Here is a 22,655-nt window from a genome sequence, read left to right as displayed (position 1 = left end):
TATATATATATATATATTTCATTATTAATTATCATATGCGTCTTAGTTTGTCCTAAGCTGAAAAATGATATACTTGAGGATAAAATAAGATAAAAATATAATTCAAATACTAAAAGTATATAGTTGAAAGGTCACTTAAGCCAATAATATATTAACCAAGAAAGCCTTGGCCGCGAGTTTGCAGTACCCAACCATGGTGATCCAACTGTCGCATGCTCATACGCCTTAGAGTCCAGTTTGGTGGGAGTCATCCCAGATATCTACAGTAAGATAAAAAAATATATAAATATTAAAAGGGCTACCCATTTCAGACTCAGTAATGGCATCTCCTTCCTTTACTCTTCTCTCTTCTACGGTCCCAGCGGCAATCAAATGAAAAAAAAAGGAAAATAAAAATAGAGCAAAGTCTAATTGTCTTGCTTATCAAGAAACTCTGACCCTGACGAAGTCAAACCCGGCAGCGATCACCCGTTTTCTCATTTCATTCTCGTGTTCCCTTTATCTGATTATTAGTTCCTTTGAATTGGGGAAAAAAAAAACCCAGATCATAACCAATGGTACTGCCATTGTTGAAGTTAGGAACTTTGGCCTTAAAAACTCTGAGTAAGCCTGTGGCCGCTAGGCTCAAGAAACAAGCTGCGTATGCCCCTAGGTTCCGCGAGTTCATCGTCGCCATTGCTCAGGTACAAAATTGCTTGCTTGCTTCTTACAATTTTGATTTCTTCACACTTTGATTTGGGGAGGCTAAAGCTAAGTTCCCTCTTCTTATAATTTTGTTTGCTAAAATGGGTTTGCTTGCTTTTCTAATATTCCAAAACCAAGCTTTGCCGTTTGCTCTGGAGATAAATTTCTGTGAGTGAAATCTTATGATACATCAAGAACCAACATTTTCACTGATGGCATACTAGATAATATCGTAACATTTCTGTAAAATCTGCTTATGCAAAGCAAATCAAAGATCACCCATATTCTGTTTTTCTGGAAGATAGAGAAAAAAATTGCAATTAAATGCATAGAGAATGGGATAATAAATTATGGGTATATCGTTCTTGATCTTAATATATTTAGCCAGAACTATTAACTAACTTGATAATCCATTTGGTTGAAGAATGGAATCAATCATATATTTCCATTAGATTATTAACCCCTTTTTAGCAAATTGAATCACTAGGAATCTGTGATGTTGCATTTTTAGATTCTTACTGCTGCCAGTGTTCAAGTATCCATTTCCATAGCGTTGATAGATTTGATTCAGATGATGTGATCTGTCTCTTTCTCCTTAAGTTCATTTTCTCCTGATACTCACTTTAACAATTTTCGGTTTTCCCTTCAATGCTCGACACTTGTGTTTAATTTATGCTATGAAGTTTTGTTTCTTTTTTGAGCCAAAATTTTCCACAACTTGTTGCTCAAGATTGCTGTATAGTACAACAACTGTATTTTCTGCTGTAAATTTATAGATTCCATAAATGTAAACCTAGTGCCAATGTATGAAACCAGGCAAACCATCGAATCACAACTAGAATGCAAAGGCGCATTTACAGTCATGCAACTGATGCTGCGATACGCCCCTTGGATGAGGAGAAAGCTGTGCAGGCTGCTGTAGATCTTATGGGGGAGCTTTTTGTCTTCACGGTATTGTTGTCCCTGCCATTCTTCCTGTTACTGTTTCTAGTAGTCTTCAGAACTATTCTTTTTGCATGGTATGGATTACTAATTTGATGATGCTGTCACTTAAAGCTTCTTGTCATCGCCTTCCAAATGAAATAAAGAAAATGAACAAGAAAAGAGAAGAAAAGGAAATCAAACTGGAAATATGCTAAAATCGCGCAGACACATATTTGCATGTATTTTGATTCTTATTTGTATCTACCGGAACAAAAAGTGTTACTGCAGATAGTCTACCAGCCAATACCTTGTATTAGACATATGCTCACTTGGTAGATGTCTTATCTTCTTTTTAGGAATAATCATTTGGAATGCAATAATCTATCACCTGAGTTACATTGCATTTAAATATTTAGCATCATTAGTGAATTGCAAATCTAACTAGATTCTTGATATATCACTGGTTATCATGAAGCACTTTTGCCCCTTTAGCTGGTATTGCATGAAATGCCAAAACTTACCATACTTTGCACTCTGTTGAATACATGAATATTTCTGATTTTGTACATGTTGGAGTGTGCATATAGGTTGCTGGAGCTGTCTTGATCTTTGAAGTTCAAAGAAGTTCTAGGTCGGAAGCCAAGAAGGAGGAAGCACGCCGAAAAGATTTGGAGGTATTCATTGAGCAGTCTCCTTTCTTTTTATTGTTTTCCTCTTTTGTATCAAGGTGATAAACATGATGCTAACCAAGATGGAGTTTAGTCCTATGTTGCTCTAACTCTTCATATTTGTTGAAATACCCGTGTGCGACATCTATGTTCATGATCCAACACATACTCGGAAAATGATACAAAAAGTTCTAAAGGAATTTGAACATACCCATGTTAGATATGCACCTATATCTGATACTCTTCGTCTGAGTTCGAGTAACATAGGTATAATCTATGACTTTATTCATGAAAGAAGCACAGTGATCTAGTATTTTGCATCTCCTATTCAGGGAATTATTGATTTCTAATCCCTCTAATTCGCAAGCCCAATTCTTCATTACTATTTCAGGCAATGAAGCAAAGAAATGAAGAACTAGCAACACAAGTAGAACTTCTCAGGCATAAACTTGAAGAACTGGAGCAACTTGCTAAGCGACAGGGACTCAGTGGTATTTTCAAATTGAAACCTGCTAATATGGAGGGGGAAAAATTGGCCAAAGCAGCTTGATGTAAACGGGAGACTCGACAAATAAGTTGAACACTAATTTATTTATACAGTTTCTCTGATCAACCCCTCCATTAAGGGAATCATTCTTCTTTTTCATTCTTTTCAACATCGAGGCATCTTTTTGGACTGTATTCTGGTTTCACTTGTTCATTAAAAAGATTATAAAGATAGAGATTATATCAATGATGATTTAAAGAGTTTATAATCAAGGATGTGGGTTGGCATGGTCTGCTAATTCACCTTATATGAACTGAAATGTTTACTAGTTTTGCCAGCCGTGTGTAGAACACTTTGACACTCGCACAAAGAATATATGCATGCATATGCCAAGTGTGGAGGGTTGGTAATATAGGTCCATTTGTGTGCTTAAAACTTGGCTGATAAGTAATGGGTTGTTAGGGAAATGACAGGAGCTAATCTGCCGGGGAGAATTGTTGAGGAGGCCTGGTTTGTTTTTGATTTAAACATTGTTGGTGCCCGTGCCGTCGTTTTGTACTGGTTCTTGTACTGATTTTGATCGTATAATATGGAGACATTCATGTTGTTTATGAATTAGATGAGTGATTGAAGTTAGGTAACCATCCTTGGGTTGGGAGAGATTGAAGTGGGTAAGAAAACTTATGGTGCTTATCTAGAATAGAAGAGAATCATTGTCATGTTAAACACCGCTATCTTAAAATGTGAATGAAAGAGGGCATCTTTGATGTTACCACACCGGCAAAGATATAAAAGGAATCTGGTGGTGGGTGATAGTGGGACTTTTCTTTTTATGCCTTTCATGCCCCCACTTATTTTTTTTTGCTTTCTCACCCCACCGTTAGAAAAGGGGTCATCCTTTTTGTTTTTATTTGAATTAGTTGGTAAATGTGGAAGTCCTAAATCTTGAATGTTTAATTATTTACATAAATTTTTGAGAGTTATTCCTAATTTATTAACTTCAAATTTAATACTTAGTGAACTAAAAATCTTTTACCTTAAATTATTTTGGCCTAAGATAGTGAATTTTTTATAAAACAAATCATCTGTAACAAAAATATAGAAAAACAATATGTGTAATGTTTCCTTCAACTTGAAATAAGGCCTTTCTTTTCCTTTTTTAATTAAAATAAAGAAAATTAATAATAATTGGAAAATTATTAAACCTAACAATAAAACACGATGGTTTTACAGAAAACACATCCTGAAAATATACAAACTTACCTTTTTTTTGAAGAAACTTACTTACAATTTCTTAAACTAAATTAAATTGAAAACTACATCATATTTATTTTACAAAACCTTTTAACATGAGAATTTTAAAAATTAATATAAATGGCAATTTTATATTATTTTGTACCAAAATAATTCTTATAATTTAAACAATTTTTTTTAATATTTCCCGTACGGGAATAAAAATTAAAAATAAAACATAAAAACTCAAAAGGCCAAAAACCAAAAAAGAAAGAAAAAACATGGAGGTAAGGATTAAGGATTAAGGAGTAAAGAGCATCTGTTCTTTTAGTTTTTTTTCTCATCGAATAATTTACTTTTCCTATCTTGGTTGCCACTCCCAGCACTTTAATCTACTTTTGTCTCAGACCTTCTCCATACAAATTGAGGAACTTCTGTGTCTTTGATCACTCTCTGGTTAGCTTTCTAAGATAACTATTTATATCTCTTTTGATTCTGCAATTTGCCTTTGACCTCATGCTCTCTGCCTTTGATCTCAATCTTAAGGTACTTGGAAAACTGGGTTGGCTTTGTTTTTAGATGTAATTCAGATTTGGTGTTGCTTTCCACTTATTTTCTGATATTTCTTTATTTATAGGACTTCAGTTTATCTGGTTATGATTTGAATTTATTTATCAAGATTTTAGTGATTTTTTCTAGCTTGGTTTCTTTTTTATTTAAGTTATATAACCATGGGAATCTCAGTTGCTTTGATTGCAAATTGGGAGTTGCTTTTTTCCCACTATTGTTAGTTGTAATTTGTGAACCGAGATTTAGTTGTAAATTTTAGGAATAAGAGTAGTGAAATATGGAGTAAATTTTCATCTGGGTTGATCTTAAGTTTGTGACTTATTGCGTTTTGGATTCCAGGGTTTTGGTTGGAGTTGTTGAGGATTGTTTATTTTAATGGGGAAGGGTTCGAGAAGCAACTGCAAGTCTGCATCCCACAAACTCTTCAAGGACAGGGCAAAGAACCGGGTGGATGACCTGCAGGGGATGTTCTTGGATCTGCAATTTGCCAGGAAGGAGAGCCGCAGTGTCGATGTTGCAGTCCTTGAGGAGCAAGTCCATCAGATGCTCCGTGAATGGAAAGCAGAACTCAATGAACCTTCTCCAGCATCTTCATTGCAACAAGTTAGTACTACACATATAATTTTCATTTGAATCACATTTATAACTTCATGTCTGTGTGAATTTGTGGGAATGTGTATTTTCTTAGGTTGTATGTTGCTTGAAGTGGTCTGGCTGTTATGAATAGTACCCAAGATAAATGCTTGTTAGTTTTGATCGTAAAGGGGTTGAAAAAACTATCTAAAATGTTGTGAATGAGAATTGTGATCTTCATGTGACTTACAGGGAGGGAGTCTTGGTTCATTTTCATCAGACATTTGCCGGCTGCTGCAGCTTTGCGAGGAGGAAGATGATGCAACTAGTGTCCTAGCAGCTCCAAAGCCTGAGCCTGATGACCAAAATCTGCAAGTAGGAGATACTGCTGCTTTCCAAGAGGTGGTTTCTCTTTGTCCTTGGATTTTTTTACTATTTGTTTTCTTTTGGAGTTCGCATGATGTTTGGACTGAAATCAAGTTTATTGTATATGCTTAGGCCAACATGAGCTTCAGGTTAAGTTGGCCACCTTAAGGGAATATTTATTGGTCTCTCTAATAACTAAGTGGGTATTTCTGTGACAACTATGGGAGGATATATGATATTCTAGGATGTGGCCAGAGTATCAAATATGTTTCATCCGTTGCAAACACATTGAATAGGACAGGTGCAGCCAGTGAACTTCATTCCAGAATATCTCCTCACAGCATCAATATTGCTGATCTCCCTTGTATTCAGCATTATGCATGCTTTGTACGTAGAATTTTATTTGAGTTTACTAGGGCTGTCATATTTTTCTTGTTTGTACTCTTAAATTAAAGCTATCTTTCCTTAGAGCATCCTTTGTTTCTTCTCTAATTATATTTCATGAATATTTGTAGTTAATAGTTTCCATTTTTCTTTGGCATGCTATAATGTTGAAAAGGCATTCACTGGCAAGTTTTATAATTAACATGTTCTGACAGGTTTATGGAGTGAATCAGGGGCAACATGAGCGTGGCTTTCCATTAGTTGATCATTGCAAAGACTCACCTTCAGGAGTCCGTACCATGCCAATTAACAACTTGGATGGAGCTACTCAATTGGAATACCACCAGTTTGATTTGCATCAGGATTTTGAGCACTTCTACACAGGTTTTAATGGTACTGGTTTCTCTGGGGAGGATGCCATGCTTCATACTTCTAGCTATCTGCCAAGTATATGCCTGCCACCATCTGCATTCCTAGGTCCAAAGTGTGCACTTTGGGATTGTCCAAGGCCAGCTCAAGCGTTGGACTGGTCTCAAGACTACTGTAGTAGCTTTCATGCTGCTTTAGCAATGAATGAAGGGCCACCTGGAATGGGCCCGATTCTGCGACCTGGTGGCATAGGCCTCAAGGATGGGCTGCTCTTTGCTGCTCTCAGTGCTAAGGCACAAGGAAAAGATGTGGGTATACCAGAATGCGAGGGGGCTGCAACTGCGAAGTCTCCATGGAATGCTCCTGGTACGTCTTGTCAATATTGCTTGGTCTAGTGGCAACTTTTATGAGTGGGACCAGAATATATTCTCTAATGAGACATGATATTCTTTATGATTTGTGAAATTAATTAATTGTCTGCTGTGATTGCAGAGCTCTTTGATCTTTCAGTTCTTGACGGTGAATCAATTAGGGAGTGGCTCTTTTTTGATAAGCCTCGAAGAGCATTTGAAAGTGGGAACAGGAAGCAGAGGTCTTTGCCAGATTACAGCGGGCGTGGCTGGCATGAGTCAAGGAAGCAAGTTATGAATGAATTTGGAGGACTGAAGAGATCATACTACATGGATCCTCAGCCACTGAACCATTTTGAGTGGCACCTTTATGAATATGAAATCAACAAGTGTGATGCTTGTGCCTTGTATAGGTTGGAGTTGAAGCTCGTTGACGGCAAGAAAAGTGCAAAGGGGAAATCAGCTAACGATACAGTTGCTGATCTGCAGAAGCAGATGGGAAGGCTCACTGCAGAGTTCCCAACTGACAACAAACGCTATGTCAAAGGACGGGCAAAGATTAATGCAAAGGTCACTGTTGGAAATCCTTATTCCACCCAAAATGCGGTGGCACCAACCAGTGAGAAGTTCGATTACGGGCATGGTTTGCAGTACGACTATCTCATCGACGATTTAAGTGGCTATTATCTAACATAGTCAGAAAATGGATAAAAGGTGAAATAGCCACAACCATTGATCTAGTTATATAAATCTGCTGAAGCTTTTTTACTCAAAAGAAAGTGGTGGGAGATTCTGCATTTTTACTGGTCCTTTCTGCAGTTCTTAATTACTAGAAAACCAAGTCAAGCTCTTATTTTTGGTGGCCATAAATTTGTACAGTGCTCATATTTTCGGGGTTGATGCCCTGAGCTAACTTCTGGAAGAGGGTGACAAGCAAAAGAAATGGCTATTTTTTCTTCATACCGACCATTTGAAAACCTTAAAGCTAATTATATTTGTAGGGTTTTAATACTTGTATGCTAAATCTTTCAGCTGCTCATGAAAGATAATCTCAGTCTGTAACTGGGTATATATGAATGGAATACATTTCTCGGGTCGTTATAACTTGTTCTATGCTTTCAGTAACTTGTAAATGATTGTGTATTTAGCTTCGTTATGCACTACTCTTCCGTCAGAGTGATCTATGCCAATACAGGCTCGCCCACAAGGGATTTACTTAACCATCCATCACCTTCGACAGACATATTGCAGGACCTTCCGTAAATCAATACTAAACCTCTGAACATGATTTAATCACATCTTATTGATTCCTTAAAAAACCCTCTTTAGATTTTCTTCACCCCTCGTTACTCGCTTTCTTCCTTACACTCTCCCTCTAAACCTTTCCGCACTGTTCTGTAACCATGGTTTGAAACGCTTTTATCCATCAATCTTAACTTCAATCTCGTATCAACAAGCTTCCTCATACAGAATTTTTCGAGTGATAAGGGGTGAAAAATGCCAAGGGACAAATAGATAGAGATTCATCCAGGGATTTATTGTTTATATATTTGCCTAACTCCAGCAACTTAGATTTATAACGGGCAAATCTTGTGCCTTATTATGGGGTGAAAGTGTTTTAGTTCATGATAACTTTGATCCGTATTATGAACATGAAAATAATTTTAAATATTAATATTAATTATTGAGTTAACAAAATAAATTTATCTATAACCATTTAAGTTTTAGGGGTTTTCCACATGGACACCTGGATTGGTGGTGGCTTCCACCTTTTGAAACTATTTAAGAACTAAATTGAATTAACCACCCTATTATTTAAGTCTCTATATTATTAAAAAATTAAATTAGTCTAAAATATAATAGAGTTAACATTTATTGTATAAAAAATGTCTTGAAATTTATTTATTTTAATTGTAATTTAATTCCAAACATAAATATCGACTCTATTCTAATTTAGCATTGTGTAATTCTTTTTAATAGTATAAGGATTAAATTGATTCATTTAATAGTAGAGGAAATAATTTGGTCAGATCCTATAATAGAGGGACCTCTCAAGTACATTCCCTTTTTCTTTGCATTATTTAATATAACGGTTAAATATCAATTATGATCCTCTATTTTTAAATTATATAAACTGTCAAAATTCTATTTCGATCTCTATCCTACACTTATAATTGAGATTTAGTCTTTATATTTTAATTTTTGACATTATTTGATACCTCAACGTTTATAATGTGATCAATCAATTTATTCCAATTAGAATTTAGATGTAAGTTTTAAGAATTGTTAACATTATTAAATTTTTTGTTAGATTTAAGTTCATTGCCATCCTAGTTTTTCTACACATAGTTACCAGATGAGTAATTTTTTTAAAATTTTAAAATATCAAATCAATGAATTTAATAGAAGAATTTGAACGGTATTGACAATTGGATCTGAATTTTAAATTCAAAAGATGAAAAATTATTTATAAATTTTGTTGAAATACTAAAAAAACATTAACTATTTGAGTATTTTGATTCACATACCAAAACTATTTAATATTAATGGTCTAGCTATTTAAATGTATAACTTACAACTATTTACAACTAGATGTATTTAAGAATAGGGTTTATTCAAAAAAGAAAATAGGGTTACCCTTAAAAAAGTTGGGTTACTTGTTTAATACAAATTATGATTTATTAATTAAAGTTATATTTTATTTAAAAATAATTATAAAAATATATAAACATAAATAACTTTTTAAAGTAATTAAATACTGTCATTTAGGCTTAATACACAAAAAATAATATATACTTTTGAATGCAAAACCATTTAACCAAAATCTTATGATGAAAAAATGCAAATCTAATCTTTGTCTTCAGTCCCGTTACGCATTACCTGCTCTCCATGGCGGATTGTGAGAGCCAACCTGCCTGCCTAAGCTTAGCAGCAGCCTACAAATCTTTGTTTTGTTTGCACTTTGCAGTATGATTGGAGAAAAGTCCTCTATCCAATCAAACCTACTGTTGACCCACATGTATACATTAATCTGTCCACTCTTATCATGCCACGATTTCTGTTCATGAACTGTTCTCCCATTTCTCAGCCCTCCTGAACCCCCCTCGCCCTTCAAGTTCTTGAGCTAGCTGTTGCACCGTCACTCCATCTCCATTGCTTCTTTCTCCATCCACTTTGGAATTTAATTATTCCATGTTTGAATTTTGTGGGGTTCGGAGGAGTTGTCATCACTCAGTCATCATTATCATCGGTGATGCTTCATGGAAAACCCCCAGTGTCTTTTGCAATTGTGACGTAGCTGCAAAGGAAGCAACCAGAAATAGGTATAGCGAAATGATTCACTTTTTTTTTTTGACATTATCCAACACTACTTGCTATGTCAAATCGAGAGTGTGAGAGGGGTTAAAACTGTTCTCACCAAAGTGCACGTCAAATATCTGCACCACTGAACACCACATTTGACTCTCATCCTTTTTAACTCCTCGTTGCAACACGGAAAACACAACAGTAAAATGTTCAGACAGATCGACCAACCCATCAGGGTTTTCAGCCTTTTCAAGATTCGTGTGTGACGAAATGGTGTGGGGGGGGGGGGTTTGAACGTTGAGACAAACCAACACCACCTCTATGGCCGACGCTCTAAACAATACAATATAACAGATTGGCTGGCTTTGAATAGGTTGTTTTCATGTTTGGATGAATCCTAAGTAAAACCCTATTTCAGATTTACAAATGAATTGCAAAATTTATCGTGTACAACAAGTAAGACAAACTTAGAAGCCTACAAGACATACACAGTATTTGATTAGTTATGATGACCCTGCATGCCTCTCATCCATTTTATTTGTCTCTTCAGAGCATGGATCCTTTCAAACCATCCTCATAAATTAAACTCGATGGACCCTGCGCCCGGTTGGTCGGTAATTAATCATTTAAAACCTCAAATAATAAAATAGTATTCAGCATTTCAACTGAGTCGTCCTGCATTGCATGCATGAAGTACAGCTGCCCGGCATTGACAAAAAGGTTGTCTCTCAAGTTATTAGATTCTCAAATCTCAATAATTTTCTGGCTTGCTGAATGGTATAGCAATTAAGGAAAAGTCAAAGCGGCTTTCAAATTTTGTTCATGGCCATCGAGGAAATAATTAATCTCGATTGGTTAGGTACCAAATTTAATTGCTTATAGATCCAGATTATTTACTTCCAACCAAAACAATTAAGAGCAGGTCATATGCCCACGTTGTATTACAAGATATTATCACTCAATTGTACAAAATACTACTAAAATTTTAAACTAGAGGTTATATTAGAGTTTTGGCAAGTATTTATACTAGGAGAATGTATGAAACAAATTAAAAATACATCACATCCTTTTAACTTGCAAAAGTACCATAAACCCTAAATTAAGAAAATTTTCAAATCAGCTCATTTTAACTAGGCAAAGTAGTCTAAACCCTAGATATACAAGTAAATCATCACTCGAAAAAAAATTACCAGCAGTTCGTTGAGCCTGTAAGAGGGCTACATTTCCGAGTGTAAAGTACATGATATATATAATATGGAAAACTGAGTTTTTAGCTTTACTTTCCAGAGAAAATGTGCAAAGTAAAACTGAAAATTAAGTTAAATGTAGGTATAATAGTTTGCAATATTTCATGCATATCGAAAGTAAAATAGCATATATAATTCATACGCATTGGCTTAACGCGAAATTAGAGAACACATTGGTTCACAAAGTTTTCATACTACATATCCATAACATATATATAGAGAGAGAGCCCTAAGGACTAGCTAAAGCTAAAGCTAAAGTTCAACCTTGATAATAAAGAGAGATTGAGGGAGAGATCAGAGAGAGGAAAAAGCTTCCATTTCCACATCCCTAAACCTGCAATTCAAGAAAATAACACGCAAATCAACGAGTTCAATTGGTAAGCAAAAGCTTCCAACGCTTACACGAGAAAGAAAAAGGGCCCCAAGTGATCTCTTTTATGAATAAACAAGCTGGAGCTGCGATCAACATTATCTTACCTAAAACTAGTATATATATGCGTAATACCATTGTAGAACATCGATATAAATATTGTACACATACGTATTTGATGACATGCAGTAAAGCAAAATTTAGGGGAAGGTTTTTTCAAAGCTAGTCACCTTCCTTAGATGGAAAAGGGGCTTAATGAGCGAACCAGATAGTAAAATCCACCATGTTGAAGGGACTGAAGGGTCAAGCCCCATTCGTTGGTGAGGACAGGTTGACCAGCGGAGTTAATCAAGATTGCATCATCTCCGAAAGCCTCCCGCACGTTGAACGGACCCACCGTCACCTCAAATGCAACATCATTGATGAACACCGTTGATCTACCCAGATCTCCATGGCCCACTGCAGCCGGTTCCCCAACACCTGCCAATCACTCAACATATTAAAAACACCAAGGCAGTAGTCAATTTCCAGAGAGAACAAGCCATGCACACGTTCGTGTCGGTCCTAAATGACACTTTTATCCTCATCCTGGAACATCTATATATTCTTGTACTAACCCTTTTCCTACTAATAAAGATAAATCTTGTATTAATATCCTTAATTCTGAATTTTTTTGTGTGTGAAAATTACCATGAATGTGGTGAGTATTAGATGGAACAGTAACTGTAGCACTGGTGGAATCAGTATGAGGAGCAATAGGGTTAGTACTAGGGGCAGTTGTCATAGTACTGTAACTAAGCTGGAGCTGCATATCCATCTTTTCCTCTCCTTTCCTTGAAGCTCCGTGCGTTAGGATCTCACTCAACAATAGACTTGTACAGGGTCCAACTGTTTGTTCAGGGACTTGAATCACATTGGTCAGTTCTGAGAAGCCAAACGCTTGTGTAAATCCGGATCCTCCAGCAGGCTGTTGCATGGGAAAGAAAAACGGTTCGTTCAAGAACTCGTTCTGAGGCTGATGAAAGTAGGTCTGGTTCACGGAAGCAGTTGGAGAACTGGAAACGTCAACGACATTTGTACTGCTCAAAGAGAAGGTACTCTTGTTAGCTCCTTTTGGCGAAGATTTCTCGGATGAGGATGATGAAGAGGAAGGTGCAGAGATGGTGGTCATATTAGTGATAGGAGGAGTTTGTTGATTTTGCTGCAACTGTTGTTTAGAATTTTGGAGATTTCGCAGCTTGTGTTTGCTTCTTGATTTTCTGTTCTGGAACCAGTAAAAGACATTGGCATCGCCTACTTGGCCATACTCTTGCAGTTGAGCTCTGATTTTCCTTATCTCATCCCTAGGTGGGTTAACCATCCCGGAGTTGAATATAGCTTCCAGTATGCGAATTTGTTCAGGCTTCGGGTTCCATCTTGGTTTAGGCTCAGGACTACGCTCTTCACATCCTGCAATAGTTGTTCAAGAAGTTAGTATACAATTGGAACTTGTGAAGAATTCAAACATGATGTTTTTCTTAATTACATAAAATTATCAAGTAATACTATAACTATTGGAAGTATCAGTTTAAAAGAAGCAAATTAATGAGAAAACTGACGATTTATTTATGTAGGTAAAGACAAATCCGAGATTTCTAACGTAGGAAGATTTCAGGTGAAGTAGATGACTTTAGGCGTCCCTTATTCAAGAACAAAAGAAACCTTGAATGAAGTTTGTCATGGCTACTGAAAAAATTGTCATTTACCTGAAGTGTAAGGGGCCTTGTGGCAAGCACTTGACATGAGAGATGGGTTGATGTCATGCTGCCATTGGTGGTGAGTGTTGCAGGGCTTGGATTTGAACATGCTAGGCCAGTGTCTGTTTGATGAAGACATGATGATGCTGATGATAATGGCCAAAATCTGAGTTAGATATCTAATCTAAAGTTGCCAACCAAAAGAGGAATAAGAACTATAATTGCCCTTTTGTTGCTCTAGTTTTTGCTACTGCTTTGCACTAGGCAGACATATATAACATCTCTTCTTATAGCCTCCTCACCTACTCCTGTGATATTTTTCTTTTCTCTCAATTAAATAAAAAGTCGTTCCCATCTCCCAAAGAAAAGAAAATTAAAAAAAAAAACATTTAATAAATTTCCCTTCTTGATAAATAAACCATGTAACTGGCAAAACCCACAACAGGAGTCCCCTTCAAAAAGATAAACAAGAAAGGAAATCACAATAAATGAAAAGTGGAAGATTGAAAGTAGTCTCCCATATCGTTCACAATTTTATATTAAGACTAAAGTACTTGTTTTCTACTCAAAGTACAAGCTAATTCTCCCGGCCAAGAAGCAAAGGAAACAAGGAAATGGATACATGCTTGGTGTTTAATTAGAATCTTCATCAATGGTGACAGAGAAAGTGAAGTAAGGTTTGAAGACCCCAAAAAGTAGAGAGAGAGAGGGCTTTTTCTTTGTTTTTTGCTTTAGAGAAATGGGTTATTCTGGTCAGCTTGTCTCTCTTATTTTATGTTTCATAATATAATAATATTTTTCTCTCAATTAAATAAAAAGTCATTCCCATCTCCCAAAGAAAATAAAATAATAAAAAAGAACATTTAATAAATTTCCTTTCTTTGATAAAAAAAACCATGTAACTGGCAAAAACCACAACAGGAATCCCCATCAAAAACATAAACAAGAAAGGAAATCACAATAAATGAAAAAGGGAAGATTGAAAGTAGTCTCCCATATCGTTTACCATTTTACATTAAAACTAAAGTACTTGCTTTCTACTCAAAAGTACAAGCTAATTCCCCCAGACAAGAAACAAAGGAAACAAGGAAATAGATACATGCTTGGTGCTTAACTAGAATCTTCCATCAATGGTGACACAGAAAGCTCATAATGCGAAGGAGAAAGTGGAGTAAGGTTCCAAAGAGTAGAGAAGAGAGAGAGAGAGAGAGGCTTTTTCTTTGTATTTTTGCTTTAGAGAAATGGGTTATTCTGGCCAGCTTGTCTATCTTATTTTATGTTTCACATATATATACTAATATTTCTTTTGGGGTTCTCTTCGGTTTCTGCTCGCAGTGTATTAATGAAAGGGTGGAGGGGGGCAGATGTAAGTGTTGGATTATTCTAATGGAAAATTAGGTTGTTGAAGAATAAATAGGGGTGTTTGAAAGTCAATAAGGGGATGTATAGCTTGTAGGGTTTTCATACTTTGATTTGGTATCAGAGTGGTGGCTTATTATTTATGGATTGACTCGAGGGTTTTATTTATTGTTTATCTGCATGGTTTTTTGTTTTCTTTTTTTTTTTTACATTAAAACTTAATCTTTCCCATCCGAGGACTTTCCTAGTGAATTAAATTGATTAGTTCCATACTTACCTAAAACAGTACACTGAAGAGGGCAAAACATTTCTGCACTTACCCGAGGGATATTTGCATTTGGTACTGAAAGAAAATGGGGGAATTGTCGGCCTTGGCATGAATTAGCTGCTGATTATCATGGCGGTCAGGTCAATGGTTATCCTCCAAATTCCCTTGTTTTTTCTTAACTGGCGTTAGAGGTTAGCACCAAACATGCATTGACGTTCAAACTCTTTTCAATATTTCTAAGTATTTATTTTTAAGCTTTTTCTTATTTTAATTTTTGTAATATTATATAATAATCACGTAGAATTTTATATGCTTGAATAAAAAGAGAAACGCTGGATCCCACGTTTTCAATATAAATTACATTAAGACCCAATTACAATTACGTAATTTTTAAGTTTATTAAATTGAAAATTAATTATCAAATTAAGAGTGTGTTTAGTGTGTGGATGTTATATCAAATTATATTTTGTCAGTAAAATATATCAAAATTTATTTTTTTCTTTTAAAAATCTGAACATAATATGAAAAGGTTAATCGGATTTCTTTTCTCTCTCGATTTACTTGGCTGACTAAGAAAATTACAATAAAAAATGCTGGCAACCGAGGCGTCATATGGATAATCTTAAATTTGCGTTAATTAGCCTTATGTTGTTTTTTTATATTATATAGTGTAATTATTAGATTAAAAGATTTTTTTATGCTTTCATTCTTATCAAATCGAGCATAAAAAAATAGTGCATACAATTAAATAACATTAATGCAGAACATAAAATTGGAAAGATCTAAAACTTAATTTTGCTATAACCACATAAGATGGACTCCAAGGATTAAAAATATATTAGATAAACGTTATTATTGAGATTGATTAATGGAAATTGTTGAGGACATTAATTGTGTGAATCCAAGACATGTGCAGCCGTAAGTGGAGAGTACTATTTAAATAAATACCTAGAGAGGTGACACTTTAACTGATCTGATGAAAAGTAGTATTCCCATTGACTTAAAAATTTTTACTTTCCAACTCTGTTCCTGCTATTAATTCTCTTACTACCAAAAATAAAAGAGATTTAAAGGAGCTCATGCTCTAATAAACGTGTTGCCCATATGAGTTCAGGCTCCTCAAGGTCAAAGCATATCCAGTATCCTTCACAGAGAAATGTTCTACCAGCAAGTAAACATGCAAAATGAGCAGACAACAACCATAAATAACAAATAGGATCAGTTGTTCAGCCAAAAAAAAAAGGCAACTTGATAATCAATTATAGATATCAAGGTTTAGTTCTATGTATTTCAGGTATGATTTCTTTATCTAACATTTTTTAACTTTATTTTTGAAAAAGTGTCTCGGAACCATGGTTAGATTCGTTCTAGTACTGGTTGGAATGCTCTATTTCCATCATAAATTGATTCACATAAGTTTGGTTTTTCTTTAATTCTGATATGTTCCATCCATTCTAATTGTTTAGTTTATAAATTTTAATTATATAAAATTAATTATTGTTTATCCTTATTCTTTACATTGAATCATTTGTGTTTTGACATGCCATGATTGATGTGATACCATTAATTCATTAGTTTGAAATTCTTCATTATTTTAATTACAACTTATAAGAATTAATTCTATAACACAATATATCACTACAAATGTATTTGCAAAATATTGAAAGAAAAACAATAAAGAACACCAAAATTTTAACGAGTTCAATAAGTTACACCTACACCATAGGACACCATGAAATGATTTAAAGGTGGAGAAACTAACTCTATTTATAATAAGACAAGCACTTCACAATCTTATATTTTTAAATGTGAGATTGTGCTATTTTAACATAAATTGCATATTAAATCCTTTCCCTTTTATGATTCCTTCGCCTATACGCGTATGCTTATGTATGGAAGCTTTTTAAGGGTAGGATTATCTTTACATCGAATTTCTTTCCAAAGCTACGTGTTTATTAAAAAGTTAAAATTGTACATAATATACGAGTGGTGGAAGGAAGTCTGATTCAACTACAAGGGGAGCACATGGGACCGAGGGGACCATCACCATGGCTCTGTTTCAAATAATGTAATAAAGCAAGTCTTCCTTCAGTCTCTGTTTAGGGGCAGACAGAGACGAAAGTTTACAGAAAGTTGGGAAGACAATCCCATCAAAGGTCTTTAGCAAACTGAAGTATACACAGGAAAGTGCTTGTTTTGGCACTAGCTTTGGCCTTTATGTCGCCGTCATTGCAAACGTGTGTAGGGGCTTTGCCTTCGTTATTTATTGATGAATGACTGAGAGTCAAGCCAAAGTTAACCATTCCCAACCCAAGGCCATTCACTTCCTTTAAATTATCTTTGCAGGACGAACTGTGGCTATGGGGAGGGGATCTCTGCCTCTCTGCTGCAATTTCGCACATTGCAAAACGTGCATTATTATTTTAAGACTCAATTTCTCTTTTTGTGTTATTTTTCCCTTTCTGCTCTTTTTTTTATACTGTGTGGTCCTACCAATTTGGCTGTGACAAATCTTGAAATGAATTAACTCCCCCTCTTAGTTTCTGAAACTTTTTCGATTATTCACACCACATATAATGTGGATGCAAATAGCGTAGCAGAGTAGTGATTAAATCAATAATACTGTAATGATATTTTTTTTCTTTTTGTATTTTCATATTGTTCTTTTATAAAAATTTAAATAAAAGAATTACATATAAATTACAAATCTCTAGAGATTGAACTAAAGATTGATGGATGTATACATAAATTTTATCACTTGAACTAAATCTTTTATAGATATAAATTGTACTCACCCATCGTTAATAAATAGACCAATTCTTTCTTCATGATTATTCACAATAAAACAAGAAGCAAAACTTCAAAAATATATATAAAAAGAGTAGAAGTTGAAACTTGAAAGCACATTATTACAATAAATGGTGTTGGTGTTTTGAATCAATAAAAGCCAACATGAACGATGAAAATGAGAATATGTTAGCTAGAAATGCGGTTTAAGAGAATAGTCACTTAAAGCAAACATGGTTGTAGTAAATACTGAACATGGCTATGCTTAAATGCCTAAATTTGGGTGCACATGCAATTCATCATATAATATTCCTACATTTTGTAACAAAAATTTCCACTCTCAACTTCTGCTTTTATAAGTAGATCAATTTAGCTGCTTAATATATATATATATATATATATTTGAATTTAGTATATTGTTTTCATTAAAATTTCCAGACTCAGCTTCTGCTTTTATAAATAGAGCATAGACTCATTTCCTTTTATATATTAATATACCACTTTAACCGGTTTATATTTATATCGATGGCACATAAAATTTGGAAAAAGATTTGTGAGGACTGCTTTTGTTTGTAAATTTTAGTGGCCCAATAACATCATTCATTCTGTGGGGAAAAAATTATGAATAAACCTACTTAATTACCTGAAGTAGGTGCCACTTAATCATCATCATTTTACTTATTCCTTACGTGAGATTCCTAGCTATCTCAAGAACTGCATTGATTTGAAGGGCAGTCATGCATTCTATATATGATGAGGGGTTTTTTTTTTTTTTACACTTCCATAAAATCAATAAAAATTCAATTATAATAAAATTATGTTAAGCACATAATTTCAATCAAAGTTTGAAAACCTCTAAATCCCACTACAGCTAAAACATAGTTTAATGGGGGGCACAACATCATCTTGGGAAATTGAAGGAATTCCCAAATTTTCATTGACCCTATTTAATTATTACCAATATATAAACGAAATAATGTAAAATTCTTTCTTTTGGGGGGTAACGAGGAATGTCAAATTATGGTACTATATTGATTGAAAGTGTATTTTTGTTTTGTACTTGAATATTATTATTAGTGCTTAATATTCTTAGTAAATACAGAATCTTTCTACTTGTCTCACAAAAGGGAACAACTTTGAGAGAACAGTTAATTTATTAATAATTAAAGTAAAGATTTTGCTGATTAATGTTCTGTTGACGGTCTTTAAGATTACCGGATACAATTCAATAATCAATGATTACTTATTAATCTAAATACTGTTTAAGAGCATGCTGGGAAAGCCCTAAGGCAATTACCCCAACTTTTCAGGCCAAAAAATAACAACTTTTAAGGAAAACACAATAAATTTTCTAACTCCCTCCACTTAGGTTTAGATAAAAACACAAGGTCTGGAAATTGGATTCTAAAAAAAATTAAATTCTTAAGTTTTAACTTTAATCCATTCAACTCATTTTGTACTTTTATAATATAATTTTATTTTTTATATGTTATGTAGTTTACATTACATGAAATTAAATAAACATTAAAAATATGTAGTTTCTAAAATTTAAAAATTTAATGAAAGAAAAAAGAATTCTAAAATGTTAAATGTGAAATTAAAAATAAAATGAATTTGGGTTAGTCATTTATAAAGATGTGTAAACTAAAACAAAATTTTAAGCTCATATTTATTAGGCTGAATTTGGGCAAATATAAAGTATATCAATATTATATATAAGCTCAACTCAAACTCTGTCTAGCTATGAGCACCTCTATACATGAACCTAATTCAAATGGTTTGGTGTTGCATTAAAAGGTGGTTTTTTAGGGGGGAAATGCTCTTGTAAAGTTTTATGAAAAAGTACGGTGAAGTGATTTTTTAATTTTAACATTACTATAAAAAATATTGTGAAATATAAAATTTTTAATATTAAACTCAATGTTGAAAAAATAATTTAAATAATATTATAATATATTAAATATAAAATTTAAATGCTTTTAAGCAATTAATATAAATTATATGTAAAATTTAATTTGAATATATAACTATATTTGAGAGATTAAAATCACATACAAATAAAATCCTTATAAATTAAAATATATAATGCTGTACAATTTATATAAAATTTAGAAAGGAAAATAATGGTATATCCAATTTAAATTTTACATAGTTGCAATTTAAAGTGAATTGTATATAAAATTTAGTTGTATAACAGTACCCCCACACAAACAAGGACACTGATTTTATAATTTCACATAAAAACTAGCTTTCTAAAAACCTAAACACATTTAAATTCATCTTTCTTATTCAAGTCAAAAATCTAATTTAAAGTTAACCATTGCTTTGGTGGGCAGAAAACACTAATTTAACGAGACAAACAATGCTAACAATGTAACGACCCGATAGTCACGGGTGTCAGAAAGTACATTTCTAAGACTCTGTTATCGTAAATCGGACTCGTAGTGTGGTTAATTAGGTTTTTGTTAGGTGAATTTGCATGAATTAAGAGAAATTAGGTATAACGACTAAATTGCATAAAAGGTGAAAGTCGAATTATAAATTAAAGAAAAATTAAAGGGACTAAATTAACAATTATGTCATTGCTTATAAATGAGGCGGCATAAGATAGATATTTATAAAACTTAAAGTTAAAATATATATTATAATATTATATCTTAATTATTAAGTATATATATTATATTATATACTATAATAAGTAAATATAATAAATAAAAGGAACAAAGTAGAAACAAAATAGGGAGAAAAGGAAAGAAAAAAGAAAAAAGAAATAAAGAAAGGAGAAATTAGGGTTTCAAAGTTCAAAACTTAATTGGTAAGTTAGAAATGAAAAGTGATTTACTTGTAAAATATTGAATTTTTAGATGTTGTTCATGTTGAATAGTTTAAGTATTTGGGATTAAATTGATAGAATTTTAAGTTAGAAATGAAAAAGGATTGAATTGTAAAATAAATTATAAGTTTTGAGTATTAGGGACTAAATTGTAAAAATTTCGAAATTTAGGGATTTGAGTGAAATTAGAGATAAATTTAGTCTAAAGTGGAAATTGAATGAAAATATGGAATTAGTTTTGAAGAAATAAAGTTAGGCTCGGTTTAGGGACTAATTTGAAATTTAGACAAAAGTTGAATAAAAATTGAAATGTTCAATGTGAAATTGTATTGTATTGATGAATTTTAATTATTTTAATTCCGTAACTAAAGTCGTACTGGAACCCTCGACTAAAAAGGGAAAAGATAAAGTCGACGAGGAATAGCTCGGAATTTTCGGTTTGTATCTCTATAATCTGAATTTAGTTGTTAATTGTTATAATTCAATTTAATGTATATGATAAGTGTGATGAACTTATTAAATTTATATTGATTGAATTGATATATATATTGATTATTTGAATTGAATAGAATATTGGTTGTATTTGAAAAGTGAAATTAAACCCTATTAATTGTATCAGACTGAGTCGAATATAGATGACATGCCATAGGATTGGAAGAGTTCAGGAATTTCTTCGACTTCGAGTCAATGAGACACTGGGTGTCAAATTATTACTTCGGATAAATTCGATGAGGTACTGGGTACCAATTTACTCCGGCATGGCCGATGAGACACTAGGTGTCAACTTATTGCTTCGAATTATCCAATGAGGCATTGGGTGCCAAACTGGTGTGTTTTGGTTGGATCCGTGTATCCGTCTGAGTTCGTATCATGTTAATGGGGATTATTGAATAAAATAGTGTTATGATTGATATTGAGTGGTGATTTGAAATATGGTTAGAGACATATGATTTGTGTATTTATGAATTGAATATGAATGAACAATATTGTTGTTCAAATGATTTGTGTTTGTATTGTGAAAAGCTATCTGAGATAGCAAATGATAAAAATTGAATGTGTTATAAATACCTTATTTATGAATTGAATAATTGTATGACTATAGTTATTGTATGTTATATTATTTTACTTTTAAACATTCAGATTATAGAAATACCACTGAGTTTATACTCAGCGTACAGTTTGTTTTTTGTGCGCAGGTTAGGTTAAAGTCAGATTGCCGATTCAGTATCTATCAACGATCCCGAACTCAAAACGTGGTGATGTATATTTCTTTTTGTATCAGCATGTACCTAGGATGTCTTATGCTTGTCATTTTGGAAGTGAATGTAAATGATGTTATAAGATGATATTGGTTACTTATATACATGATCATACGTGTTAAGTTGAGGTTTAATATGGAATGTTTAAGTTGATGTGTAACACCCCCTAACCCCAAACCGTCGCCGGAACAGGGTTACGAGGCATTACCAGACATATCAAACAGTTTACGAATAATTCATAATAAAATAACAATTGTAATATAATTGTATAACTAAATCCATATTATAAACTTTTGAAGTTCAAAACATGAATGAAAAAGTGAAATGAAACTCGTTCAAATACTCCGAGATTTTTTTTTTTTACAAAATTTCGGCAGCATTTCGGCTTATTTTTGCATAATACCTCCTGCAATTAAAACCATAGTATTTCCAATCTCAACCAATTCAACCAATTCATTTCACATTCTCAATTCCTATTCTAAATACCTTCTAATCAACTTAATCAACATAACATCAATTTAAATTTAACAATGTAATAAATTAAATAAAGATCGATAAACTTCTTTCATTATAATTCATAAACTTATACTACTAACATTTTTAATCATTCATACTAAAACATAATAACCTTTATACACATCCTATGTACATGCCATATTACCAAAATAAAATATACATCACCAAAAGTATGCTGAAGTCGGGTCTGGTTTTGGATGCTGGATTAGTACTTGACCTCTACAACCACGGAAACAACCGTACGCTGAGTATGCATATACTCAGTGGTATCACTATAATTCAATTTATAATTAAATGCATTAAATCACACACATACTTTTCATCACAATTATCACTACTAATAAACAATTCAATCTTTTAATATTA

The 22,655-nt window shown here is 33.3% G+C and overlaps 3 protein-coding genes across 4 annotated transcripts; 2 read left to right on the top strand and 1 right to left on the bottom strand.

Moving 5' to 3' along the window:
* Positions 1 to 301: 301 nt before the first annotated feature.
* Positions 302 to 3,076, top strand: LOC105768681 (OPA3-like protein). Its single transcript, XM_012588767.2, has 4 exons — positions 302 to 683; positions 1,501 to 1,635; positions 2,196 to 2,282; positions 2,668 to 3,076. The coding sequence occupies exons 1-4, from the start codon at positions 555 to 557 to the stop codon at positions 2,824 to 2,826; spliced, it is 510 nt and encodes a 169-aa protein (XP_012444221.1). The 5' UTR covers positions 302 to 554; the 3' UTR covers positions 2,827 to 3,076.
* A 1,176-nt stretch (positions 3,077 to 4,252) lies between these two features.
* LOC105768678 (transcription factor VOZ1) lies at positions 4,253 to 7,712 on the top strand. Of its 2 annotated transcripts, none has more exons than XM_012588758.2 (5): positions 4,253 to 4,452; positions 4,906 to 5,169; positions 5,392 to 5,541; positions 6,105 to 6,624; positions 6,751 to 7,712. In XM_012588758.2, exons 2-5 carry the CDS (start codon positions 4,942 to 4,944, stop codon positions 7,302 to 7,304), a joined length of 1,452 nt encoding a protein of 483 aa, XP_012444212.1. In that variant the 5' UTR covers positions 4,253 to 4,452; positions 4,906 to 4,941; the 3' UTR covers positions 7,305 to 7,712. The 2 variants fall into 2 exon arrangements, with proteins under 2 accessions (XP_012444212.1, XP_012444213.1); XM_012588759.2 differs by having other exon boundaries at positions 4,253 to 4,542.
* A 3,578-nt stretch (positions 7,713 to 11,290) lies between these two features.
* On the bottom strand, positions 11,291 to 13,779 carry LOC105767502 (WUSCHEL-related homeobox 9). The gene is made up of 4 exons (XM_012587057.2): positions 13,277 to 13,779; positions 12,222 to 12,980; positions 11,762 to 12,011; positions 11,291 to 11,495 (listed from the first exon to the last, which is right to left on the bottom strand). Exons 1-3 carry the CDS (start codon positions 13,404 to 13,406, stop codon positions 11,767 to 11,769), a joined length of 1,134 nt encoding a protein of 377 aa, XP_012442511.1. The 5' UTR covers positions 13,407 to 13,779; the 3' UTR covers positions 11,291 to 11,495; positions 11,762 to 11,766.
* Positions 13,780 to 22,655: the final 8,876 nt, after the last annotated feature.

Source organism: Gossypium raimondii, chromosome 5 (genome assembly GCF_025698545.1).
Source record: "Gossypium raimondii isolate GPD5lz chromosome 5, ASM2569854v1, whole genome shotgun sequence".
Classification (NCBI taxonomy): Eukaryota; Viridiplantae; Streptophyta; class Magnoliopsida; order Malvales; family Malvaceae; genus Gossypium; species Gossypium raimondii.
Note: the sequence above shows the minus strand (reverse complement) of the source record. Positions and strands in the feature narration are given on the sequence as shown.

Coding starts and splice junctions, on each gene's coding strand:
- LOC105768681 (XM_012588767.2), top strand. CDS start 555: ATGGTACTGCCATTGTTGAAGTTAGGAACTTTGGCCTTAAAAACTCTG. Junction 684..1,500: donor TCATCGTCGCCATTGCTCAG/GTACAAAATTGC, acceptor GTATGAAACCAG/GCAAACCATCGAATCACAAC. Junction 1,636..2,195: donor GGGAGCTTTTTGTCTTCACG/GTATTGTTGTCC, acceptor GTGTGCATATAG/GTTGCTGGAGCTGTCTTGAT.
- LOC105768678 (XM_012588758.2), top strand. CDS start 4,942: ATGGGGAAGGGTTCGAGAAGCAACTGCAAGTCTGCATCCCACAAACTC. Junction 5,170..5,391: donor CAGCATCTTCATTGCAACAA/GTTAGTACTACA, acceptor TGTGACTTACAG/GGAGGGAGTCTTGGTTCATT. Junction 6,625..6,750: donor GTCTCCATGGAATGCTCCTG/GTACGTCTTGTC, acceptor CTGTGATTGCAG/AGCTCTTTGATCTTTCAGTT.
- LOC105767502 (XM_012587057.2), bottom strand. CDS start 13,406: ATGTCTTCATCAAACAGACACTGGCCTAGCATGTTCAAATCCAAGCCC. Junction 12,981..13,276: donor CAAGGCCCCTTACACTTCAG/GTAAATGACAAT, acceptor CAACTATTGCAG/GATGTGAAGAGCGTAGTCCT. Junction 12,012..12,221: donor TAATACTCACCACATTCATG/GTAATTTTCACA, acceptor AGTGATTGGCAG/GTGTTGGGGAACCGGCTGCA.